General features: G+C 40.7%; 2 protein-coding genes across 8 annotated transcripts in view; one reads left to right on the top strand and one right to left on the bottom strand.

Annotated features, from left to right (window-relative positions):
• Positions 1-5,733, top strand: part of LOC135512769 (ankyrin repeat domain-containing protein 13C-like) — a 28,394-nt gene extending 22,661 nt beyond the window's left edge. Inside the window, exons 9-14 of one of the 2 annotated variants that reach the window (XR_010451455.1) lie at positions 888-1,049; positions 1,194-1,273; positions 1,462-1,560; positions 1,870-1,970; positions 3,620-3,753; positions 4,171-4,232. Coding sequence is in view for 1 of the 2 variants with exons in the window: in XM_064935126.1 (XP_064791198.1) it covers positions 888-1,049; positions 1,194-1,273; positions 1,462-1,560; positions 1,870-1,970; positions 4,171-4,301 (573 nt within the window). In the remaining variant the exon portion in view is untranslated. Of the gene's footprint in view, positions 1-887; positions 1,050-1,193; positions 1,274-1,461; positions 1,561-1,869; positions 1,971-3,619; positions 3,754-4,170 lie in introns of both variants that reach the window. The other variant, XM_064935126.1, reaches the window with a different exon arrangement.
• A 214-nt stretch (positions 5,734-5,947) lies between these two features.
• On the bottom strand, positions 5,948-19,152 carry LOC135512741 (serine/arginine-rich splicing factor 11-like). 6 transcript variants are annotated; one of them, XM_064935072.1, is made up of 12 exons: positions 18,854-19,152; positions 18,413-18,546; positions 15,861-16,018; positions 12,072-12,164; positions 10,741-10,790; positions 9,622-9,761; positions 9,422-9,500; positions 9,176-9,301; positions 7,791-7,880; positions 7,573-7,656; positions 7,085-7,247; positions 5,948-6,937 (listed from the first exon to the last, which is right to left on the bottom strand). In XM_064935072.1, the coding sequence occupies exons 1-12, from the start codon at positions 18,973-18,975 to the stop codon at positions 6,713-6,715; spliced, it is 1,464 nt and encodes a 487-aa protein (XP_064791144.1). In that variant the 5' UTR covers positions 18,976-19,152; the 3' UTR covers positions 5,948-6,712. The 6 variants fall into 6 exon arrangements, with proteins under 6 accessions (XP_064791144.1, XP_064791153.1, XP_064791161.1 ...); XM_064935081.1 differs by having other exon boundaries at positions 15,903-16,018; positions 18,854-19,151; XM_064935089.1 differs by lacking the exon at positions 18,854-19,152 and having other exon boundaries at positions 15,861-17,713.
• Between the last annotated feature and the right edge of the window lie 2,484 nt (positions 19,153-21,636).

Below are 21,636 nucleotides of genomic sequence, written 5' to 3'. Positions count from 1 at the left end.
GTCCTGTTCAGTAGGCAATTTATTTTGTTGAAACACAGCAGAATGTGGGGAGGGGTGCAGAGGTCACTGGAATATAGAGGGAATAATACAATTGGTCTTTGATCATAAGCTGTGTTTATTTATATTTATTTAACCTTTATTTAACTAGGCAAGTCAGTTAAGAACAAATTCTTATTTACAATGACGGCCTACCATAAGGCCTCCTGCTGGGACGGGAGCTGGGATTAAAAATGTAAAATAAAATATAAATATAGGACAAAACACACATCATGACAAGAGAGACAATCAACATTAAGGGACATGGGCAGCTGTGAGGAGAAGGGTTTTTTCTCCGGGTCTTTAACCGTTTTCCAGAACTTCTTGGGGTTAGACCCCCAGAGAGAGAACTGCTCCTTAAAGTAACTAACTTTAGCCTTCCGGATTGCCTGAGTGCACTTATTTCTCATTTACCGGAACGATAGCCAGTCAGCCTGACTATGCGTGTGCCGAGCCTTTCGCCAAATGCAATTCTTGAGGTGGAGTAACTCTGCGAGATCACGGTCGAACCAGGGGCTGAACCTGTTTTTAATTCTCATTTTCTTTATGGGGGCGTGTTTGTTAACAGTACCACTGAAAACATTTGTTTAAAAGTCCAAGCGTCTTCGACAGAGGGGATCAAGCTGATTCCATACCATTTAACAGAGGCCAGTTCGTGAAGGAAGGCTTGCTCATTAAAGTTTTTTAGCAAGCGTCTATGACAAATCAAGAGAGGTCGTTTCACTGAGCAGCCATTATGAACACAGGCTGTAAAACAGTGATCACTGTACGTACTGTATAGGGAATAGGGTGTCATTAATAATGCAGCCACCAGTGTTTATTATGCATCTGGCTTGTGTCTGTCCCTGCAGGAGAGAGTTGGTAACTTCCTGGCTGACTTCTACTCTGTGAATGGCCTGGTGCTGGAGTCCAGGAAACGGCGGGAGCATCTGAGTGAGGAGGACGTCCTGAGGAACAAAGCCATCATGGAGAGCCTGAGCAAAGGAGGGAACCTGGTGGAGCAGAACTATGAGGTGAGGGAGGGACTTGGATGGAGGGAGGGAGGCGTTGGGTCTTTAGTCTCTTCTTCAGTAGTGGGTGTGGTTTTGGTGCACATAATATGGATATGTGGTTATGATGCATACATGTGGTGATCTTCCTCTCTGTCTTTCCCTCAGCCTCAGAGAAGGCTGTCCCTCACGGCTCCAGGCCCCAACACTATCTCCTGGGAGGAGTACATTTCTGCAGAGCACGGAAAGTAAGCCCTGCTTTATTCCCTTTAAGGAAGGTCACAGATGACACTACTGTCCGGATTAATATCAAGCCACTGTTTATTATTGAGTTATTTCATTGAAGATTGTTACTAGCAGTGGCTTACTATTAAATCTCCAAACGTATACGCCAATGGTGCTGACTTAGCGTGTTTGTGTGTGTGTTCATCCCCAGGGCACCTCATCTTGGGAGAGAGCTTGTGTGTAAGGAGAGCAAGAAGAACTTCAAAGCGACCGTAGCCATGAGCCAGGACTTCCCTCTGGGCATTGAGTCGTGAGTAGAATCCCTCCTCTTATTGGCTAGTGGTCTCTCATCAGTCTCACCACTGACTGTAGTGCATTTGGAAACCTCCGTGTATTTATCGTTATTGTGCACACAGATTCTGATTAAATGTATAGTAGGTGGATGCAGATCGCCTATTCAGAATAGTTCTTGTCTAGCAAATGCTTTTGGAAGGCCTCTTGATTTTAGGTACATTTTAAGTTTGATTGAATAGGATCTAGGCTAGTAATGTACTGTTTGAATAATGCATCAATTCAGAATAAGTGTTTGGCACTGACCCTTTTTTCTGTCCTCTTCCAGGTTACTGAATGTGTTGGAGGTCATAGCCCCATTCAAACATTTCAACAAACTAAGAGAATTTGTTCAAATGAAGCTTCCTCCTGGGTTTCCAGTCAAGCTTGGTATGAATATATTGTACACTGAACTAAAATATAAATGCAACATATAAAGTGTTGGTCCCATGTTTCATGAGCTGAAATAAAGTGTCCCTGAAATTTTTCATAAGCACAAAAAGTTTATTTCTCTCAGATTTTGGGCACAAATTTGAGAATTTCAAGATAATAATCCCATCCACCTGACAGGTGTGGCATATCTAGAAGCTGATTAAACAACATGATCATTACACAGGTACACCTTGTACTGGTAACAGTAAAAGGCCAGTCTAAAATGTGCAGTTTTGTCACACAACACAATGCAACAGATGTCTCAAGTTGAGGGAGCGTGCAACTGGCATGTTGACTGCAAGAATTTCCACCAGAGCTGCTGCCAGATAATTTAATGTTCATTTCACTACCATAAGCCACCTCCAGGGCGACAGGTAGCCTAGCGGTTAGAGCGTTGGGCCAGTAACCAAAAGGTTGCTGGATCGAATCCCCAAGCTGATAAGGTAAAAATCTGCCGTTCTGCCCCTGAGCCCGCTGTTCCCCGGCTGCCGAAGACGTGGATGTCGATTAAGGCGGTCTGCCGCACCTCTCTGATTCAGAGGAGTTGGGTTAAATGCAGAAAACACATTTCAGTTGAAGGCATTCCGTTATACAACTGACTAGGTATTTCCCAACATCATTTTGGAGAATTTGGCAGTACGTCCAACCGTCCTCACAACCGCAGACCAAGTGTATGGTGTTGTGTGGGAGAGCGATTGCTGATGTCAACGTTGTGAACAGAGTGCCCAATGGTGGCGGTGGGGTTATGGTATGGGCAGGCAAAAGCTACGGACAATGATCACAATTGCATTTTATGGATGGCAATTTGAATGCACAGGGATACTGTAACGAGATCCTGAGGCCCATTGTTGTGCCATTCATCCACTGCCATCACCTCATGTTAGCATGATAATGCACAGGCCCGTGTCGCAAGGATCTGTACATAGTTCCTGGAAGCTGAACATGTCCCAGTTCTACCATGGAATGTATACTCACCAGACATGTCAACCATTGAGCATGTTTCGGATGTTCTGGATCGACGTGTACAACACCGTGTTCCAGTTCCCGACAATATCCAGCAACTTCACACAGCCATTGAAGAGGAGTGGGACAACATTCCACAGGCCACAATCAACAGCCTGATCAACTCTATGTGAAGGAGATGTGTCGAGCTGCATGAAGCAAATGGTGGTCACACCAGATACGGACTGGTTTTCTGATCCAAGCCCCCTACCTTTTTTTTAAAGGTATCTGTGACCAACAGATGCATATCTGTCTTCCCAGTCATGTGAAATCCATAGATTAGGGCCTAATGACTTCATTTCAATTGACTGATTTCCTTGATCTGATTTCCTTGATCATATGATCTGTAACTCAGAAAAATTGTAAAAATAGTTTCATGTTGCGTTTATATTTTTGTTCAGTATACATTGCACTTGGAAAGTATTCAGACCCCTTGACTTTTTCCACATTTTGTTACATTACAGCCTTAATTCTAAAATGTATATTTTTTTAACCTTTATTTACATTAGTATTCAGATCTTTGTTATGAGACTCGAAATTGAGCTCAGGTGCGTCTTGTCCCATTGATCATCCTTGAGATGTTTCTACAACTTGATTCTTCCAAGACACTTCCTGGCCGCCCGGCCAAACTGAGCAATTGGGAGATAAGGGCCTTGGTCAGGGACGCTCCCCATCCAACCTGATCTGAGAAGATCTGCGAAGATCTGCAGAAAGAATTGGAGGAACTCCCCAAATACAGGTGTGCCAAGCGTGTAGCATCACACCCAAGAATACTCACGACTGTAGTTGCAGCCAAAGGTGCTTCAACAAAGTACTGAGTAAAAGATCTGAACGCTTATGTACATGTGATATTTCAGTTTTTAATTTTGAACAAATTTGCAAACATTTCTGTGAATCTGTTTTTGCTTTATCGTTATAGGGTATTGTGTGTCGATTGATGAGGATTTTATTTTATTTTAATCCATTGTAGAAAAGTCTGTAACCTACAAAATGTGGAAAAAGTCAATGGGTCTGAATACTTTCCGAATGCACTGTACGTTATGTGGCCACATGGCTGATTTTATTTATAAGTTAAAATAAAATGAAATATTGTAAAATTATGAAGATACAGACATATTAAACGCCAGAAACAATCCCTTCTATTTTTGTGTTCCAGACATCCCTGTGTTCCCCACTATCACAGCGACGGTCACCTTCCAAGAGTTTCGTTACGATGACTTTGAGGAGTCCATCTTCTCCATCCCAGCGGACTACAAGGAGGACCCCAGTCGCTTCCCTGACCTCTAACCTGGTTGTCATAGCAAGCAGAGGTGCCCCCGTCCCACCTGCTCGGAAACTGACAAACAGCCTCTACCTACCTACATTATTAAAAGGAAAATAACCAACTTAAGTTGAGACAAAATTAGAATGTGCCATCTTATTGTTTGATGTCTGTCTGTGTGTTCTGATGGAAAAAAAGGGAATTATCTCTTGGCCCTGAGTGTTAGATTTGTAGATATTTCCTCATAGCAAACCAATGCAAACAGGACTCGCATTGCACCACAACCATGTTCATATGTGTAGCAATAACAGCACAAGGTCCCCCAAAAATATTTGATATCTGCTTTACAACTTCATTAACCTACTACATGATCACTGCTCTGAAAAGTTATGGAGTTGACTGTGACATCTTCAAAGTGCACTTCTCCAGGCTTAGCACTCACTGCATCTAGTGTCTGCCCTTTGGAGACTTAGTTTATAAGAAAAGGGTAGTGTTTGAAAAATAGAGATGTCATAACTGAACTGAGCATAGGTTTTTCATATTTAAATGTAGATTATATAGGCCTAGTAAAAAGGGGCAACACTGTGTAGCAATACATTTTCAGTACATAAGAATGTTATTTTTAAACCTGCTGGTTTAAACAGCATTCTTACACAGATAAATACCCAAGCCTTTCGCTCGCTCTCAGGATGCAAACACCTGTATTTTCAGGTTAGCTCATCTATCTTACCTCCTGGCTATCACCGTCTGTTTCAAGTGATCGTGTGAATTTGGGGCTCTGTTCAATCCGTAGCGCTGAAGATCCGCTTTATAGTGCGATTGACAATTATAGCCAATTTTCCTGTGGTCGCAGAGACTGCATTCACGGTAAATGCTGTGTCGGCTCAATCGGAAATTACCTTTACATTTTCATGCAGATCTTCCGTGATATGGATTGAACCCAGCCCTTAATGTGTTTTGTGTGTGAGAGAGGACTGTTGTACTGTACTTTAAAGGTGTGTGTGTGTGAGGGAACCCAGATGGGGTTTCAGGAAAGCTGTTCTAGTTTGATACTGCACTGACATTAAGTACATTTTATTGCATGCCATGTTGACCCAATTGGATTACTTGTGTACATTTCCTACACACTTGTTATACCTGCTGCCATCTCGCTATCTTTAAGTTATTCAGGAAGACCAACTTCTACCATATAAATATTGTAACCACACTAAAACCCTTTGGTCAAATGCTGACCAGGTGCTTTTACCACAAGATTATTTCCTGTCCGTAGTACACTACATTTCAATGAGAGCTTATACAGTTGGACTATCAACCTGTAAAATCCATATGGTTTTTGAAATGAGATGACCAGCAGTAGGTAACAGTTTGGGTCATAATGTGTATCTGGCTTGAGCCTACTGGTATTTAGAAATGTATTGCAGCTTTTCCCATTCCTTTAAATAAATCACCAGCATCATGTCTCTGCACTGCAGTGTTCCATTGTTTGCCATGGGGCAGAGAGAACATTTGACCGTTTTAAAGCTAGTTTCCTGCAATTCTACACAGAAGCCAAGGCAAAATGTTGTGTTCTTATGCTGAGTAACTCAAACATAAAAACATGGGCCCCATGCCATTTTTTAAATTGTGACGGTTAGTTCTCAGATTCTTATTTAAAAAAAAATATATTGCTCCATTATCTTTACACATATGGGTTTTTATTGTATATAAAAGAATCACTGATAAAGCACAATACAAACTTATAAGAATGACAAGAATAAGATCTAATGGGTATTGTGAATATGTGAGCTATAAGGAGTGGTTATTATAGCACCACAAGACTCACTATATATCTTCCGTATAATAACAGATGGGATATGAACACTATACCACGTACAGGAGTGACAAAAAATAGTAAAGGGTGAATTATTGAGGCAACAATACAAGAATGAAAAGCTAAGTCCACAGCAAACTGCTCCATCTAGCAGCCATGTCTGATGAAATGGACATACAGTGAATTTGTTAAGCAGTGCAACTGGCTGCTTCTGCTCCCAGCAATGAGTAGAAACTAAACAAAAAACTAAGTAAAATACACAAATGCCGTTATCCTTTAAGGAAAAAATAAAAAAGGTTGCACACTTGCTAGAGTATACACTTAAAATTACAGCAATAAACCTTTCAACCAACCACACCTTTTCACCACCGAAATAGGACAAAATAAAGAATCATGTATCACCATACAAACAGAAAATTGACAAAACTGTGAGAAGTCTTAAGGTTCATCTTCTAATTGATCTATTTTGTCTAGTCACTCCAAAAGAAAGCTAACAATTCAAGTGAGATAAAGAGGGATGGAGTTGATTGAAGCCTGTATACAGTAAGGTCGGTGCTACATGGAGGGTTGGGAACAATGGAGGGTTGGGTAGACAGATCTATGCACCCGTCTCTATGATTAGGTGACTCAATCACTGACATCCATGTCGTCCTCTTCGTGGTGGTCGACGTCCTCTTCGCGGTGGTCGTCACCATTGACTTTGGGAGTCCCAGTGCCATTGCCTTCCACTGAGTGAGGAGACTGGGCTCCGGAGTCCTGGTCGGAATCCTTCTTGTCCAGCCTCTCCCTCTCCTTCTCACTGTCGTAGCCCTGCTCTTCCTCATCATAGTCTCTGGTGACCTGCAAAGACATCTAAGACATTTGAAATGTTTAAGTTTCATATTTCATATGACTTGTTTTTCATTTAAATACAGCGAGTCACGCTAGATCTCTGAGGTCAAAAGCCAGAAGGAAGAAAACATAACTTAAGACAAATCAGTTCCAGTCATTGCTGCTTACCTTCATGTCGCCTTTCTCTCCATCAGTTTTCTTTTCCCGTTCCTTATCTTTACTCCTTTCTTTCTTTTCCTTCCGTTCCTCCCGACTGCGGTCTTTATCGCACCTGCGGTCTCGATCCCGGTCATTCTGTCTTTCCTTGTCCCTCTTCTTCTCCTTCTTATGCCTGTAGAGGAGAGGTTAAGATTATGAAATTTTTTAAAAATGTCTCAATCTAAAAGTGTGTAGACAGTCCAACATTGTTTATATTCAGGTCCCTTAAAAGAAACCTTGATATTTGAAATCAACATAAATTAATTTGAGTGCATGATTCGAGGGCATTCACACTAAAGAAAATGTCCAGAAGATCGTCTCATATTCACACTCAAAGCAGCCACCAAAACCACTGGCATGATTTCGAAAACGTGTCCCTTTCGGAAATGATTTTCTATGAGAAGCAATCAATAATAAAAACGGCAATAACGAGACCATAGATAGGCCAAAATATCCACCTTCTAGGAGAGGGAGTCCTGGAAACTTTCCTCTTGGGGGATTTCTTAGGAGATCGGCTGGCGCTGCGACTCTTCCTCCGCCTTCTGTACTCAACAGCAACAAAATGAAAAAATGAAATGTCACAAGTAGTAAATATCTGACTCAATCAACATGGTTGGCAGTATGGAGAAACAGACAAGTCAGACGTGTGGCTCTGACCAAACAAAGCTGCACTCACCGATCTATACTGCGAGACCTCCTGGTAGTGCTGTAGCTTTTCGGTGGTGTTTTGGTGCACTTTTTATCCCGCTCCTCTTTCTTCCTATCCCTGTGGTTCAGAGACAAGTTAGTTACATCTGATCAATATTTGGTGTTGTATATACAGTGCCTTCGGAAAGTATTCAGACCTTGATTTTTGCTCAGCAATCTGCACACAATACCCCATAATGACAAGTGAAATAGATCCACAGGTACACCTCCAATTGACTCAAACTATGTCAATTAACTTCTTGGTGACAGGGGGGCAGTAGCTTGGATGAATAAGGTGCCCAGGGTAAACTACCTGCTACCCTGTCCCAGATGCTAATATATGCATATTATTAGTAGTATTGGATAGAAAACACTGAAGTTTCTAAAACTGTTTGAATGATGTCTGAGTATAACAGAACTCATATGGCATCATATGCATTTCTCAGTGTCTTTGCCATGATGAGGGTTACAAAATGACTACCGTAATCAGAATGATGGGAGGTTTGAGCGCGCTCGATTTACGGTGCTCAGTTCTTTGGCGGCATGAATCTTGTGAAAGCAGGAAAAATCCATAAATTTTGGCTGCTTTGTTGTCTGAACGCTGTACTCAGATTATTGCATGGTTTGCTTTCTCTGTAAAGTTTTTTTTTAAATTTGACACAGCGGTTGCATTAAGGAGAAGTTTATCTAAAGTTCCATGTATAATAGTCGTATCTTTATCAATGTTCATTATGAGTATGTGTGTAATTTGATGTGGCTCTGCACAATCACCGCATGTTTTAGAACTACTAAACTAACGCACCAATGTAAACTCAGATTTTTTTTTTTATAAATATGAACTCTATCAAACAAAACATACACGTATTGTGTAACATGAAGTCCTATGAGTGTCATCTGATGAAGATCATCAAAGGTTAGTGATTAATTTTTATCTCTTTCTGCGACTCCTCTCTTTGGCTGACAAAATGGCTGTGTTTTTCTGTAGCTTGGTGGTGACCTAACATAATCGTTTGTGGTGCTTTTGCTGTAAAGCCTTTTTGAAATCAGACACTGTGGCTGGATTAACGAGAAGTTTATCTTTAAAATGGTGTAAAATACTTGTATGCTTGAGGGATTTTAATTATGAGGAGATTTGTTGTTGTTTTGAATTTGGCGCCCTGCACTTTCACTGGCTGTTGGTGAGGGGTTCCGCCAGTCCGAGAGAGGGTTAAAACAAGAAATTTGTGGAGTGGTTGAAAAATGAGTTTTAATGACTCCAACCTGTGTATCTAAACTACCGACTTCAACTGTATATATGGAATTAGAGTTGTGGTTAGATATGAAGATATGAGTGTGCAATTTGAGGATGAAGAATGGGTCAAGTCTGTGGCTCACCTGGATTTACTTGGTGATGGTTTGCTCCTGTCTTTGGAGTGGGACCTCCCACTTCTCCTTCGAGGGCTCTTGGAGCGTCTCCTGCTCCTGGAGTGTGAACGTCGCTTAGACCTGCTCTTTGAACGCCTGCAGACCACGAAGATCACAGACACGACATCAATCTCTACCCTCTTATAAATTTGAAAAAACTTTATTTTTTAACTCAATCCAAATCATTTCTGTCAGGAAAACAGATTTCGTGTTCACCTGTGTCTAGAGCGAGAACGGGACCTTCTGCGTCTGGACCTGGACCTGGAACGCGAGTGCTTCCTCTTGCTCTCCTTGTCTGCATAAACAAAACGTTAAAATTACTTTGGTACAGCAAATAATAGCTTTTAGCTAGGGCTAACGATAATTTATCTGAGATGTAAAGTATGTTTTGGAGATGCAATGCTTTAGCTACTCACTGCCAGGCTCGATGGCAGCAGAGATTAGGGACTGGGCCTCTCTGACCCTCTTCATGGCCACTTCTATCTCTTTGTTGGAGGAGTCTGCCTTCAGGCCTGGATTCATGTTCATGTTCATCCCTACACCCATGTGGTTCATTCTGAAGAAGAGGACATTATTTTGTGGTGATTATAAACCGGGTAGTTTGGGTCCTGAATGGTGTTTGGCTGAAACAGCCACAGCATTCCAGTCATGTGTATATCAGACAATATACATTGGGTATGATGCAAAACTACTTGTTTACTGTTACATTTATATTAATAACCGGTTTATAATAGAAATAAGGTACCTCAGGGGTTTGTGGTATATGGCCAATATACCACAGCTAAGGGTTGTCTTTGCGTTGTGCCTAAGAACAGCCCTTAAGCGTGGTATATTTAAGTAATAAGGACCCAGGGGGTGTGGCATATGTCTAATATACCATGGTTAAGGGCTGTTCTGCCCATTATAAACCGGGTGGTTCGAGCCCTGAATGCTGACTAGCTGAAAGCCGTGGTATATCATACCGTATACCATGGGTATGACAAGAAAAAGTACTATTTATTGGTCTATTCATGTTGTTAACTAGTTTATAATAGACACCTCAGGGGTTTCTGGTATATGGCCAATATACAACGGCTAAGGGCTGTATCCGGGTCATGCCTAACAGCCCTTAGCCTTGGTATATTGGCCATATACCACACCTCCTCACGCCTTATTGCTTAAACATACCACACCCCCTCAGGCCTTACCGCTTAATTACAAACTGGGTGGTTCCAGCCCTGAATGCTGATTGGCTGAAAGCCGTGGTATGTCAGACCGTATACCACAGGTATGACAAAAAAAATTTTTACTGCACCGATTTGGTTTAGTAAGCCGTTTATAATAGCAATAAAGCCCCTCTGGGGTCCATGGTATATGGCCAATGCGTTGTGCCTAAGAACAGCCCTTAGCCGTGGTATATGACCCCTTCCGTGCCTTATTGCTTAATTAGAACACGCTGGAGTGCAATCCAACAAATTAATGGTTCATTGGTGTTACTGGAGGTAAGCTAGTCTGATGTCTTATAATGGGAATTTTCTAGAGACACGATGACTTACTTTGGATCCACCTGCGTCATAAACTTCAGAAGCTGCTCAGTGGGAAAAGACTGGGGAAGAAGAGTAAAATATATAATATACAAGTAAAAACCATCATTTCAACATTTCCCCTTTAACACCAGCATTTGCGTGTGCATACAGAACACTATACAAAAGTATGTGGACACCCCTTCAAATAAATGGATTTGGCTATTTCAGCCACAAACATTGCTGAAAGGTGCATAACAGAGCACAAAGCCATGCAATCTCCATAGTCAAACATTGGCAGTAGAATGGTCTTACTGTAGAGCTCATTGACTTTCAATGTAGCACCATCATAGGATGCCAACTTTCCACCAAATTTCTGCCCTGCTTGTGCTGCCCCAGTCAACTGTAAGTACTGTTATTGTGAAGTGGAAAACACTAGGAACAACAGCGGCTCAGCCGCAAAGTGGTAGGCCACACAAGTTCACAGAATGGGGCTGCAGAGTGCTGCAGAGTGCTGAAGAGCGTAAAAATCGTCTGTCCTCGGTTGCAACATTCACTACAGAGTTCCAAATTGCCTCTGGAAGCAACATCAGCATAAGAACTGTTCGTCGGGAGTTTCATGAAATGGGTTTCCATGGCCAAGCAGCCACACACAAGCCTAAGATCACCATGTGCAATGTCAAGTGTCAGCTGGAGTGGTGTAAATCTCACCATCATTGGACTATGGAGCAGTGGAAATGCGTTCGCTGGAGTATGAATCACGCTTCACCATCTGACAGTCCGACAGACAAATCTAGGTTTGGCGGATGCCAGGATAACGCTACCTGCCCAAATGCATAATGCCAACTTTAAAGTTTGGTGGAGTATTAATGGTCTGGGGTTGTTTTTTTTATGAGTCGGGCTAGGCCCCTTAGTTCCAGTGAAAGGAAAGCTTAATGCTACAGTATACAGTGACATTCTAGACAAGTCTGTGCTCCCAACTTTGTGGCAACAGTTTGGGGAAGGCCCTTTCCTGTTTCAGCATGGCAATGGTTTGTCGAGACTGGTGCGGACGAACTTGACTTCCCTCCAGAGCCCCGACGACAACCCCATCAAACACCTTTGGGATGAATTGGAAAGCCAGGCCTAATTGCCAAACATCAGAGCCCGACCACTAATGCGCGTGGCTGAATAGAAGCAAGTCCCCAAAGCAATGTTTCAACATCTAGTGAAAAGCCTTTCCAGAAGAGTGGAGGCTGTTATAGCAGCAAAGGGGGACCAACTCCATATTATTGCACATGATTTTGGAATGAGATGTTCGATGAGCAGGTGTCCACATACTTTTGGTCATGTAGTGCATCTCCAGGTTGCAAGCAAACACTCACCTGGGGATTCATATTCATATTCATATTGGGGTTTGAAAACCCAAACGCTGCCATCGCATCCATGGAGGGACCACCGAAAGGATTGCCTCCCATCTAAAATGCAACACATCATTAACCCTTTCATTGTCTATTACTCTATTTTACAGACCATTGTCCCCATGGGGGAAATTTGTTGCAGTATCATGTACACAAGGGATCATCAACTAGATTCAGCCGAGGTCCAATTTTTTTCTTGAGTGGATGGTCGGAACATAATTACAAATCCTTTGTAGATTGCAAATCGACCGCAAGAATCCCAAACAGATATATTTGACTAAAACGTAATCATTTCAAACCTTGCTTACATTTGTATACAAACATCTCTTTATAATACATGAGAATACTTTGGAACAGATTTCCTAAATTTAAATCAATTGGAGCTGATTTCTTGGTGTTTTTACAGTCTTATGATCAACAACAAAAAATATTTGTTTTTTGTTCTTTGCTAAGAAAGCTTGGGGAGCCAAATAAAAACCCCTGCAAGATAAATTTGGCCGACAGGCTGCCGTTGGGGAACCCTGATGTACACATTTAAATGATATACCTATATATATATATATATACCCGTGGTCATGTATATGCCTGTGTTCACGTGAGAGTGGACTTATCAGGGCATGTTCCATTTCATTAACTTAAGAACCGACATTGTCTTATGTCAGATGGCGTCACTCCTACGCAACGCTCGCTTTAACAATCTGTCTTGTAGGAAGTGGAACGCGTATGTAAATATGAATATTCCCGAGCATCCACCATTCAACAATGAAAATATTGGAACTATTTTTTTTATCACTATGCTTTTGTATCCATGAAATAGGCAGAATAATTACCTAAATGGAAATGAAATAGATAGAATAATAAAAAATAATAAAAAATGAGAAAATAAACAAAACTGTGGCTATCTCCTGCACAAATAATGTGCAAGGACCTCGGTCGCCTAGTGGTTAGAACGTTGGACTAGTAACCAGAAGGTTGCAAGTTCAAACCCCCGAGCTGACAAGGTACAAATCTGTCGTTCTGCACCTGAACAGGCAGTTAACCCACTGTTCCTAGGCAGTCATTGAAAATAAGAATTTGTTCTTAACTGACTTGCCTAGTTAAATAAAGGTAAAATAAAAATAAATACAATTTGCTAACTGTTGTAGCGAGCTTACTGACATTAGCTCGCTAGCTCTACCTTTACTGACATGAAAAGCTTGCTTAGCCTGGTTAAATTACCCTGAAGTCGTAGACATGCAGCCTCAAAATGAGTGACCGTTATCAGAAATCAGTCCGTAAGTCAGCATGTTTCTCTGCGATCGCTAACATTTAACTTGTAAGTAACTTTGTAAAATTGGCTCAGCTGCCAACAGCAGCTGACTCGGGAGGCTACTGCAGTGACTCACGACAGAACAGCTGCTTGAAAACTCATAAAAGTCAGTATCTGTAAACCCCCCCCACAACTAAATAAATAAAAAATAAACAACTTTGGCCACAACATTTTTTTTTAACTTATGTTAAAATTGGCATTACTAAAGTAATTTGTGAGCTAGCTTTTGTTTGAAGCGTTTAACTTCTTGGTGACAGGGGGGCAGTATTGAGTAGCTTGGATGAATAAGGTGCCCAGAGTAAACTGCCTGCTACTCTGTCCCAGATGCTAATATATGCATAGTATTAGTAGTATTGGATAGAAAACACTGCAGTTTCTAAAACTGTTTGAATGATGTCTGTGAGTATAACAGAACTCATATGGCAGGCAAAAACCTGAGAAAAATCCAACCAGGAAGTGGGAAATCTGAGGTTTTTCAACTCTTTGCCATTCCAATATACAGTGTAAATGGGGTCATATTGCACTTCCTAAGGCTTCCACTAGATGTCAACAGTCTTTAGAACTTTGTTTGGGGCTTCTACTGTGAAGTGGTGGCGAATGAGAGCTGATTGAGTCAGGTATCTGGCAGAGTGCCACAGGCTCTGAGGCACGGTCACGAGGGAGTTAGCTCTCGTTCCATTGCTTTTCTACAGACATAGGAATTCTCCGGTTAGAATATTATTGAACATTTATGATAAAAACATCCTAAAGATTGATTCTATACTTAGTTTGACAAGTTTCTACAGGCTGTAATATAACTTTTTGTACTTTTCATCCGACATTCGGCCTGAACGCACGTTTGGATTTGTTTACCAAACGTGCTAACAAAATAAACTATTTGGACATAAATTATGGACATTATCAAACATTTATCGTGGAACTGGGATTCCTGGGAGTGCATTCTGATGAAGATGGCAGAGTGCCACAGATGGCAGTGGGTGAACAATCTAACGCTTGGTGAATTCTGCTTCACAATGATAGGAAGAGCCAACATCGAAGGATCAAAGGTAAGTGAATATTTATAATGCTATTTCTGTGTTGACGACACAATATGGCGGATATCTTTTTGGCTGCTTTGTTGTCTGAACGCTGTACTCAGATTATTGCATGGTTTGCTTTATCCGTAAAGTTTTTTTTTTTTTTAAATCTGACACAGCAGTTGCATTAAGGAGAAGTATATCTCTAATTCCATGTATAACACTTTTCATCAACATTTATGATGAGTATTTCTGTAAATTGATGTGGCTCTCTGCACAATCACCGCATGTTTTAGAACTACTGAACGTAACGCGCCAATGTAAATGAGATTTTTTGATATAAATATGCACTTTATCGAACAAAACATACATGTATTGTGTAACATGAAGTCCTATGAGTGTCATCTGATGAAGATCAAAGGTTAGTGCTTAATTTTATCTCTATTTGTGCTTTTTGTGACTCTTCTCTTTGGCAGGAAAATTGCTGTTTTTCTGTGAGTTGGTGGTGACCTAACAATTGTTTGTGGTGCTTTCGCTGTAAAGCCTGTTTGAAATCAGACACTGTGGCAGGATTAACGAGAATTTTATCTATAAAATTGTGTAAAATACTTTAGGAATGCTTGAGGAATTTTAATTATGAGATTTTTTGTTGTTTTGAACTTGGCACCCTGGACTTTTGCTATCGTCCCACATATCCCAGAGGGGTTTTAATATAATTATTGCTAATATTAAACTAATATTTCATGACTAGGGTGCCAATTGCATTTTTTTTGCACGTCATTACTGCGAGCCATCATGACACTGAAGTCAGAACAGCTGCAGTTCACTTGTGAGGCTAATGTTAGCGCAGCCCTAAATCCCTCTTCAAATTCGACACAAACCTTCAAACAGGTATGTGATGAGACATTACATAAACTCTGTTTTATTTACATTTTAAAATTGATTTAGTTAGACAAATCGGGTAAAAAAAAAAAAACTTCCTTCACCCTTTAAAGATCACTTCGTAGCCTTCGCTCCCCACCCAACATTTTTAAAAAGACCTGACGAAGCTCACTGCCTTCTTGAATTATGCAGAGATGGGCATCATGAAGTTCTCGTCATTAATTTTGTTGGAAAGGAGAGAAGTTGTGCTTTACATTGGTATTGATATTACAGTTGATATGGAAGTAATACGTTTTTTGGGCGCAAAAGAATAAGGTCAATTGTACGGACCAAGGCGATGTACAAAAGTGAGTGAGTTTACGTTAGTATTTTCAAATGTTAGACAGCACATTGTAGCTAAACTACTTTTGATCTATCCCATACCTTTTGCAAGATACGAGACAGATTAGCGCAGGCAGAATCGTTGCGCTCTCTGACGTAAGACAATGAAGGACCACATAATTAAATTGAACAACAAAATATTGTATGTCTATGCTGAGGACCTACCTGTGGATAGGACATGGGGTTTGGTGTTGGGAGAAGTCCTACCTGTGGATTGGACATGGGGTTAGGTGTTGGAAGGAGACCTCCTCCGGACATAATCCCTGCAACAGCATTTGCTGGCGCCAGCAGTGACAAAGCCTTAGCCTCCTCTGGGATAACACCTACAGAAAAACAAAACAGGCATTATGGGAAGAAGAGAACGTCTACGTCTAGAATCTACTAAAGAGGAGAGTCATTTTGAAAAACAAAAAGATTACTTGCTCAGGTATTCTTCAAACAAACATGTGTACAGGTTTCAATACTGTTACCTTAGATAGCTGCTACATTTGAGAAGGTTTGTTCCCTTTATTCTTTTAATCATTGTAGATAGTTATTCTTCTAAGGTTGGGAAAAAAGTATATCACAATACACACTACTCCAGTGAACACTGCCAAGATTGTATCACCTGAAAGTGTATTTTAAGTCATGAACCAAACGTTAGCTAGCACAGCGGCTTCTCCAGTGGGGTGTGCTCTCAATTTTCATATAGATTGAACAAGCGATTCACGTTGATGGCTTCACTACTAAGGAGCACAGAGAAAAAAAAAGGAAAAAAAATCGAGATACACAAAACAAAAAGAATTTCAGAGAGTTGGAGGTCAACAGTAAATACTGTACAGTCAGTTTCTACTACTTACCAGCAATACGTAGAAAAATAATCTAGCTAGCAATCAAATTCTAGGTAGGCGATATCTACTCTCCGAAGAACCTTACTTGTCACTGCATCAAATATGCTTAAAATTAACACTTTTGATTAAGTTTAATAATCAACTTGGCAATATTAGATTAGCTTGTTTCTTATGTCTGACTAATATAGGGCAAAAAAAACTATGGTTTCACATCTCAATGTTACCAATGCTACCTAAAAAAGGAAACATACAATATCTTAATCAAGATGCAATGGGAAAAATAACATTTTTTTTATACAGAAGACGCACAAACATACACACACCAAGACAGACACACATACGCACACACCCACACAAAAAAAAACATTTAAAAAAATGGCACATGGGAGAGAGAATTTAGCTGCAGGAGACAAAACGGTTGGGTGGTATTTTCAGCAGGGCCTGGTTTACAGGACTGGCTGAGCCAGGAAAAAGAACTGTAAAACACAACAACAAAAAAGAAAGACCACTGTTAAAGAGAGAGCACTGAACTAGTTGCCATTGTCATGTGGGTGGATATCTAAGACAATTAACGACAACTAGATAGTCAGCAACCTTAAAGTACAGTATCACTGGTCAACATAGAAAACACACAGCCTAGTTATTTGAATCTGCCAATTTGAGGGACAGCGAGTGTTGAGTGAGTGCATCTAATTTTTAGCTAAATTAAAATTGGATACTAGATTGCAACTAGGGTTCACCCAACTCCCCAAACCAGGAAGTGCCTTAACGCTAAAGGTGAAAAAAGTATGAAATGCAGGTGTAGCAATAGCCGTGTCATTGAGATGTGTATTGTTCACTGTTCAGTGACCATTTGGATCCAATGAGAATTAGATTGGATGTTATACAGGTCATATTATTAAAATACCTATTTTGATAAATAGACTTGTGAGTAGTCAAATAACATGTTGTGTTATACATGTGATCTGACTTATGGTAATATCTAACTACTGCATTCCACTTAAACTAAAATACATAGAGAATAGAAAATGAGAGAAAGAAGAAAGGACACAGAAAAAAGAGAAAGAGAAGGGGTTGGGGGGCTGCTTGAATGCTTGCTGGCCTTTTGTAATTGTCTACAATCCCCTGTTGGCAGGCAGAGGACCACTTTCAGCCATCAAGGAGGGGGCTCTGCTTTTGCCTTCTCCACTACAACAAATCACACACACAAATAACAGAGATAAGTTTAATAGAGGATAGTCCAATATGGGGGAGAAAATAAAAAGCATGGTTAAGTTTTCATATACATGTAAGTTCCTCTCTGCTTTCTTTTTGTCTGCCCGTGCACAGTCTGGGCTTGTTCAGCTCTCTCTGTCGAAGCAAGTGCCTGTCCCTAAAGCAGATCTTGGTATACTGTGGTTACTGGTAAAGGGGTGGCGGGGGCAAAGAATAGGCTCTGGAGACCGCTAAATACTTAAAGTAATCTGTGTTGTTTTAGTGTCTATCATGTCCAATACATCATGGGTGACATTATGACCTTACAATGTGGCAGTAGCTTTATATAATACATTATGTGTATGGTGGTTATATGTTTGGTATTTAGTTCCACAGTATACCATGGATATGGGTTGAGACATCTGATATAGAAATCTCTCATTGTAATTAGCAAGGGGATTGTACAAGACACTTTGAGAGTGGCATAGAATCATTTATCACAGAATCAGATAAGCTTGTCAGATCGAGAATGGATACTAGGATCTGAAATAGCTAGGACCCATGCTAAAATAGTATCTCAAACCACAGGATCATAGAACTCCATCATGAAATTAATGGGCGCGTCACTCTCCCATAACTACGTCATACAGTCAAGGATCATTCATACTGAAGAGGGGAGAACAAAGCACCAACCTTCGGCAAAAGGGACGACGATCAGCGCTCTGTCCACGAAGACTGTGTTGGTCAGATGCTGAGAAACTCCCACGGACTCCGACTCTTGGAACTTCACAAAACACACACGCGACGTCACTGGCAGAGGCGATTCACTGCAATACGTTAGTTTTTAAGTTAGTTCGATAGCAACAACATAGTAGTAGATTGTGTCCAACAAAACACCCCTGAAGTAGCTAACCAACATATTATCTTAGCTAGCTCATGTTTCATCTAATATTTTGGGTACGGCCAGCTTGGGCCTCCGATGCTAACGTTAGCTAGCGTTAGGTAAACTAAAGTTAATAATAAACGTTACCTATATGGAAATCAACCAAATCACAAATTGGTAGGGAATTAATAGTCAAATAAACAATAACGATGTCTAGTTTGCGACAAAAGTTAAACAAATGAGTTACTTACTCTGGTGGAAACAATTTGAGTTCTTCAATGGTTCCAAGAAACCCGAACAGCATTCGCATCTGCTCAGATGTTGTGCTTGGCGACACGTTCGTCACTTGCACTACGTTCGTGGTACAATTCATTTTTTTCACAATACAATTTTAAAAACAAATATATAAACAATTACCCTTCGATTTGAGAAGGCTTTTTTTTAGAAATGTACTTCGTTGCTAACCTAGCCGAAGATGTTTTAAACTCAAACGTTCATCCCAATGTGTTTCGTCGCCATGTTGTAAGCGTGAATACACATAGAAAAGAACGGCATGCGCACTGTGAAAATCCTGCAGTGATGTAGATCGTTTACACGGGCGTGGGATGGACAACTGGCGGCGGGAGGGCCGCCCCCCTTTTGAACGCCCTCGGACCAATTCAGTCAGGGTCTCAATTTACTGTTGCAAGTTATGTAGAATAATATAATACACAAGGTACACTATCGTAATTTGGTTGTGAATCAGCAGTTTTTCTCTTATGTCAGCCACTGACAGCCACTCAATTAGTCCATGGCAGCTAACATTTTTAGATTTATAAATTAGTTTAGCAGCCAGCTGATTTTGATAGTCAGTCTCACTCGGGTATCATATTTAAACCTGCAAACATTTCTCTCCACCCTATGGAAAAATGTGTAGAATTGCAGGAAATTAGATGTAAAACAGCACTTTTGCATCTCTGCCCTATGGCAAAATGAGTAGAATTGAATGAAATTAGCTATAAAATGCAAAGTCTTCTCTCCACCCCATGGCAGAATGTGTACAATTGTACAAAATAAAAAATGTTCTCTCAGGTGTTAAGAGGGAGGCTGCTAAAATGTTTTGCTCGAAATGTGGTGGTGGTGAGTGGGGGGTGGTACGCAGAGCAACTGACTGTAGCCCCTCATGATTAATTTTTTGGGGCCCCCACCCTGAGCTAGCGTGTAGTGTTTTGTTTATTTATACATTTTTTATTACAAGTACAAATGACAAATATCAGGCTCAAATATTTGTTATACAGATGATCAGCATTCAACAACTTACATCACTAGTAGTGTTAATGTGTGTTAGTAAAGGTCTGTCTCCCCAGGAATCAAATTGTGAAATTTATCACATTTCTGTGGCATGTAATAAACAGTGAACTATATTTCTAGGCAAATTGAAATAGATTGTGCAAGGCCAAGAGATATCTTGATCCCCCTGTTCAGATGGAAATCATGATTGATAACAGACATTGAATATTTGAATATGTTATAACACAAAAGTGAAATAAACAAGCAAGAGCAATAATTGTATACAAATATTTTCAATTGTTTTAGTTGTATGTTTATATCACTTTACATCAGTAGGAAATAATAGGACATGGATGTATTCATGATTTTATTACAATATCTCAGTAGGGCTAATCATTGTTCATGTTAGATTTGTTGGTAACCAATGGCTTTGTTGAGGTCATTGATTTGAAAGTTATTAGGCTGACAAGTGTTATGTGGATATTGACTATGTTTTCAACCAGAATGGGTACAGTAACATGTGTCAACTGAGACTTAGATGGTTTATGCAAATCTTTGCAGGAATGCAGTGTAGAAAATCAAAGCTCTCCTTTTATCCGCGTCAACAACAATATGCCTTATATTCCCACCCAAAGCTTCACTCTGACGCTCAGTGTTTGTGTTTGGTACAAATCTGCCACAGCAACGTAACAATGGATTTGGTATTCATCTAAACGTTTTCAGAGAGTGAGTGTCCCTCTGTTCACAGAGTTTTTCATGATCAGCTGTGGCAGCCATTTAGTTTGATGAAAAATTTATACTTTTGTGCCGAATACAACAGGTGTTACAGTGAAATGCTTACTTACAAGCCCTTAACCAACAATGCAGTTTTATGAAAAATAAGTGTTAAGTAAAAAATAGATAAATAAAATTAAAAAATCATTAAAGAGCATCAGTAAAATAACAATAGCAAAGCTATATACAGGGGCTACTGGTACCGAGTCAATGTGCGGGTGCACCGGTTAGTGGAGGTAATTGAGGTAATATGTACATGTAGTTAGAGTTAAAGTGACTATGCATAGATAGTAAACAGAGAGTAGCAGCAGCGTAAAAGAGAGAGGGGGTGCAATGCTTATAGTCTGGGTAGCCATTTGAGTAGCTGTTCAGGAGTCTTATGGCTTGGGCTAGAAGCTGTTTAGAAGTCTTTTGGACCTAGACTCCGGTACCGCTTGCCATGCGGTAGCAGAGAGACTAGTCTATGACTAGGGTGGCTGGAGTCTTTGACCATTTTTAGGGCCTTCCTCTGACACAGCCTGGTATAGAGGTCCTGGATAGCAGGAGGCTTGGCCAAAGTGATGTACTAGGCCATACACACTACCCTTTGTAGTGCCTTGCGGTCAGAGGCCAAGCAGTTGCCATACCAGGCAGTGATGCAACCAGTCAGGATGCTCTTGATGGTGCAGCTCTAAAACTTTTTGATGATCTGAGGTACTGTTTTAGTGGTCGGTCTTTTCAGTCTCCTGAGGTGGAAAAGGCTTTGTTGTGCCCTCTACACGACTGTCTCAGTGTGCTTGGCCATGATAGTTTGTTGTTGATGTGGACACCAAGGAACTTGAAGCTCTCAACCTGCTCCACTACAGCCCCGTTGATGAGAATTGGGGCATGCTCGGTCCTCCTTTTCCTGTAGTCCACAATCATCTCCTTTGTCTTGATCACATTGAGGGAGAGGTTGTTGTCTTGGATCTTTATACATAGATGCATGCTTATTTCTAGTCCACGTGAAATT

Source organism: Oncorhynchus masou, chromosome 3, assembly GCF_036934945.1.
Source record: "Oncorhynchus masou masou isolate Uvic2021 chromosome 3, UVic_Omas_1.1, whole genome shotgun sequence".
Taxonomy (NCBI): Eukaryota; Metazoa; Chordata; class Actinopteri; order Salmoniformes; family Salmonidae; genus Oncorhynchus; species Oncorhynchus masou.
This window is presented reverse-complemented; position numbering and strand designations above follow the sequence as displayed.